The 5,118-nt window shown below is 40.3% G+C and overlaps 1 protein-coding gene across 1 annotated transcript; it reads left to right on the top strand.

Moving 5' to 3' along the window:
- The first annotated feature begins 386 nt into the window (after positions 1–386).
- LOC112079586 (probable E3 ubiquitin-protein ligase HERC3) lies at positions 387–4,250 on the top strand. The gene is made up of 12 exons (XM_024145492.2): positions 387–467; positions 991–1,063; positions 1,378–1,599; positions 1,832–1,923; positions 2,247–2,377; positions 2,593–2,720; positions 2,858–2,934; positions 3,013–3,134; positions 3,305–3,364; positions 3,462–3,567; positions 3,709–3,898; positions 4,045–4,250. The coding sequence occupies exons 1-12, from the start codon at positions 387–389 to the stop codon at positions 4,248–4,250; spliced, it is 1,488 nt and encodes a 495-aa protein (XP_024001260.2).
- Positions 4,251–5,118: the final 868 nt, after the last annotated feature.

Genomic DNA, 5,118 nt, shown 5'->3' with positions numbered 1-5,118 from the left:
TCAAGCTCCACCTTCTGGTCATCCAGATGAACTGATAAATAATAAAGCAGTTTTTACCACTATTCACATACTGTATTAGAGATATTTATTGTCAACAATCAGTTTCCATACTATTGCTACGGTGGAAGTCATTCAGTGGTTTCTTCAACATCATCATCAGTGTCAGTCTCCAAGAGGTACCGCTGAAACCCTTCATTACATGAAAATAATTAACGTTGAAACATTTGAATCCATTTCTAAGGGATACTATTCAAATGCTATATGTCATTTTTAAAATACAAACATACCCTCCCACAACAGGGTCAAACTCTCCTCCAGCTCAGGTCCTCCAGTGAGGGCTTGCCCCATCTTTCTTGAAGAGGCAGAGGGAAGGGCAAGGTGTTACAATGTTGTGGTTGTACACGGGCCATGCCACAACAAAACCAAACAGGAGTAGCTTTCTCTCCACGGCTGGGCTTGGTAGTAAGGTAGGTGGCCAACATGAGTCAGGCAGAGATCAAGATAAACAGAGCAGGCACATTCTTCTCAATAACTTTTATCTCTTTGTTGTATTCATTGTTGGTGGTCTGTTTTACTGCAATTCGCTTTTAGCTGTGAATAGTGTCAATTATAAAACTTGGTATAAACTCAGGGGGAGAGTAGGGAGTTGATGGTGATTTTACTGGCACACTGCTGTAATTGATTGATACGTGTAGATTAGTGGCACTGCTGTAGTGGTTGAATCTCTTTTTGCTTGCTATTTGAACCGACTAAAGTTTTTTGATTTGTTTTTAGAATATTATCTCCATTAATCTCCTATTCTTAATTTGCCTGAGGGTGCATGTGCTTTTATTATATCAGTAATGAAATAGCAATTCCCTCATTTAGTTTTACCTTGGCAAGGGGAGACCGACAGTGTCTTGGTGTCGTTATACATGAAAACATCTCAGACTCTGGGCAAACAGTCTTCAAACACATGGAGGAAGAAGTCCTTTTGTTGACGAGTGACAGGCTTCATGGCTCCAAAACTGCACCTGGGGATACGTTGCATGTGGAGACCAGCATTCCATTGCACTAACCCAAGGTAAACAATCACATTCTAAATCACTCAGTTTGAGACGGGATATGATAGGAGGCTGTCTGTGCTCTTTGAATGTCCTTTATACCAAATAGTCTCTATTCCAGGTACATAGATACTGGAGGAGATGGAGACCCGCACACTGTCAAAACAATAAAAAAATAAACTGAGGCTTTAATGCTAAAAAAATATGTTTTATTGGGACATGCCTGAAAGTTCATAGTGCAGAAATAAAGGGTGAAAAAAAAACTAAATCAGTTTGAGAAGGTTCACAATAGACATTTAAAATAAAACTACATTTATCACATACTTTACTTTAGATGGTAAAGTGTTCACGTGGGGCCAGAACTCCAGCGGACAGCTTGGTTTGGGGAAGGGAGAGCCCAGCACCTCGTCTCCCCAGCCTGTCAAGTCTCTGTCAGGGATTTCCCCGGCTCAGATCACCGCTGGGGGAGACCACAGCTTCGCCCTGTCCCTCTCTGGAGCCGTGTTCGGCTGGGGCAAGAACAGCGCTGGGCAGCTGGGACTGGGGGACACAATAGGTACTGTATACACAAATATTAGCATGTTACTGTGTTTGGTTATCTCTTTCATTAATAGTTGGTATCTTTTAAAGAAAAGTAGTACATTTGATATGTTTGAAGCAGACAGTATGAGTAGATCAAATAGTCAAATAGTATATATAGATTTATTTTATTAGAATTTTCTTTTTACAATAGTCAAAACAGAAAAAGACAAGCAAAGAAAAAAATCTGTCAAACCTATTTTCTACAGACAGACCTGCTCCAGCTCCTGTTGATTGCCTGAATCTAAAGAAGACCATTGCTATTTCCTGTGGAGTGGAGCATACTGCCGTTCTGACAAAGGTTTTGCCATTTTTACACAACAATATTTCCAACTGATACCATGTTTTTTCTCCCAGTACCATTACGATCTAAAGAATGTTTGGACCAATGATGTCTTGCTGGTTGCCATCACATACAGTAGAAACATTTATATTGTAACGACCCTGGGTTTATAAGCGCGGAAATCGACTCTACCGCTTGAGCATGCTTTTGCGGCACAGTCGATAGCGCGCCGGACCTCGAGGTCGAGGGTTCGAGACCTGCTCCCGGCTGTTTCATTACAATATCAACAACAGGAGCCGAACACATCATCATGATAACTGTGTGAATGGGTTTTGTTCTAGGGAGGTTTAGTGTTCACATTTGGCTTGGGTCGATATGGACAGCTTGGACACAACTCTCTCAGAAATGAACTACGACCTCGACTGGTGGCCGAACTCTGGGGGGCAAAGGTGACCCAGATAGCCTGTGGAAGGTATGTAGTTACTAGAATGATTGATATAAGTCATGTGAATCTCTGCACAATCATATATGGTCATATATGGTCACAGAAAGATCAATGGATATAGCTTGGATGGTAAGATCAATCTTGAAGTGTCACTGGGTATATTATTGGATATATCCATTCTTGGGGATCACAGTTAATTTGTGATTTTTTTCCTTTACTTACAATCATGTTTGTCAAATTAGAAACCATACATTGGTGTTTGTGGACTCCTTCAAAAAGATCTACTCATTTGGGCGTGGAGAGCAAGGGCAGCTGGGAAATGGAGTCAAGATGGATCAGTCTGTGCCTCTGCCAGTACAGCTACCACAGGGTAGTAAATCATTTATTTTCCTCTGCATAACGTGACCCATTTCAAACTCAATACAGTACTTAGGCAGAAATGGTGGTCTCTATGAAATGATAAAATTAAAGGTTTATAACATCATAACTGTTTTGGGTAACTTTCAGACTGCATTGATGACCAGCAAATTGAACAAACCTTTGCTGGAGGAAACCATTCTTTTGCCTTGTGCAGCTCCGCTAAGGTATTGCGTTTACAGTTCGTTTTTCTGAGTTAGTCCTTTAACATTCCTTTAATACAGTGCATCACATTGTTATTACAGGAATCAGGAAACGGGTTGAATGACTCCCATCTCGGACAAGTGACTCAAACATTAGACAATGACATAATTAACAGATGGATCTCGGAATGTGACTCAAAATCATGGAAGAAGAAGATACAGAAGTTAGTATGATACAAATACACCTCGTACCCAAGCTCAATACAAATACGCAACTCATGATGGTTGATAAGTGGACAAGGCAACACAAACATACATGAGTCAGTGACACAAAACAACTACTGAGGAGATGAAGGTCTATAAGAACTATAAGATTCTTCACATTTATTTTCAGGGAAATCACAAAAACGTTCTCTTCTGCGTCATGTTTAAATGGGAGCTTCCTGGACAAAAGGTAAGAACTCACTGCCTATCCATGAATGTTTTATCACATTATTGAATACTTTTTATTGTTGCATATTTAATAGTATTTCTTGGTCTTACTACTCTAGTCATGATAAACACTACCAAACCTCACTGAAGCACTCTGGCGTGGACTTGTCATCCGCTCGACTGGCTTTTAAAAAGCTTGCAGAAAAGGACAAAGTCCTGGCTAAGGTATCATTTCATATATTATATTTAGGATCAAATACTTATTTTCAATACTTGTGTTTGTTGTCCTTGATATTCAATTTGACCAGTCATTGATATGATAAGTCATTTAGTTGTGACCCACAAGCACTCCTGTCATGGTTCTAGGTTGAAGATGTTGTCCAGCGCATACTCCTTCCCTCCCTGAGTAAGGATCCCATTGGGGTGGAGGGTCTGAGGGTGTACCTCATCATCCCTGAGCTCCTGAGAGTTCTCCTAAAACAACGTGGCATAGACATTACTGAGGCCTTCGCTGCTGCCGTCCTCAGACTGAACCCAGACAAGCTCCAGGTCCTTGGTAAAGTCACCATCCATCAATATACTTTTTTTCTTTCTTTTGTCTTGTCTTTTCTTAACTTCTCTCCTCTTCTCCTCTATTTTTTTTTAGATATAGCAGGTTCTGTGTGGTGTTGTATTAACTAAACTCTTGTCTAATTCCAACAGTGGGCCTATGGTCGACACTTCCAAACAAGTTCTTCAGAACTCTGGTGAAAACATTCCATTCTGTGTCAGAGTATTTCTGTATGTTGGAAAAGGGCTATGCTGTTAATAAACAATTTGAAGGGACTGTAAAGGTTATGGAGAGGCTGTATGAGGTAAATATCCATTGCCATAATTGGGTGCCTTCAGAAAGTATTCATACCTCTTGACTTATTCCATCATTTTGTTTTTACAGCCTGAATTCAAAATGGATTAAATAGATTTTTTCCCTATACACACACACACACCACACCCCATAATGACCGTGAAAACATGTTTTCAGAAATATTTGCACATTTATTGAAAATAAAATACAGAAATATCTCTTACATAAGTATTCATAATACTTTGTAGAAGCACCTCACCAATTACAGCTGTGAGTATTTTTGGGTAAGTCTAAGAGATTTCCACACTTGGATTGTGAAAAATGTGCCCCTTATTATTTTCAAAATTCTTCAAGCTCTGTCAAATTTGTTGTTCAGGTCTTGCCATAGATTTAAGTCAAAACTGTAACTCGGCCACTCAGGAACATGTCTTCTTGGTAAACAATTCCAGTGTAGATTTGGCCTTGTGTTTTAGGTTATTGTCCTGCGAAAAGGTGAATTAATCTCCCAGTATCTAGTGGAAAGCAGCCTGAAAATCCTATAGGATTTTGCCTGTGCTTAGCTCCATTCCGTTTCTCTTTTATCCTGAAAAACTCCCCAGTCCTTAACAATTATAAGCATACCCATAACATAATGCAGCCAACACTATGCTTGAAAATATCGAGTGTTGTAATGCCCGGGGTGTAGTGGATGAAAGGAGTCAAACGCAGGAGACAGAGAGTTCAGAGTAGCGTTCCAAATTTAATTCCCCACACGGGTGAAAACACGACGCTACTCTAAAAGTAATGCTCCACCACGAACAAAGTGAGAAACACGAAAATCACAAACCAACGTACACGTACCCTGACACACAAGAATGTACTAACTGTACACACAACAATCCCGCACACCCAGCAGGCCGGGCTGCTGGGTAATAAAGCCCACAATCACCCTA

This window comes from Salvelinus sp. IW2-2015, unplaced genomic scaffold (genome assembly GCF_002910315.2).
Source record: "Salvelinus sp. IW2-2015 unplaced genomic scaffold, ASM291031v2 Un_scaffold8572, whole genome shotgun sequence".
In the NCBI taxonomy this organism is placed as follows: Eukaryota; Metazoa; Chordata; class Actinopteri; order Salmoniformes; family Salmonidae; genus Salvelinus; species Salvelinus sp. IW2-2015.
The sequence above is the reverse complement of the archived record's forward strand: the minus strand, read 5'-3'. Positions and strand labels throughout refer to the sequence as shown.

Coding starts and splice junctions, on each gene's coding strand:
- LOC112079586 (XM_024145492.2), top strand. CDS start 387: ATGTTGTGGTTGTACACGGGCCATGCCACAACAAAACCAAACAGGAGT. Junction 1,064..1,377: donor TTCCATTGCACTAACCCAAG/GTAAACAATCAC, acceptor ACTTTACTTTAG/ATGGTAAAGTGTTCACGTGG. Junction 1,600..1,831: donor GGGACTGGGGGACACAATAG/GTACTGTATACA, acceptor TATTTTCTACAG/ACAGACCTGCTCCAGCTCCT.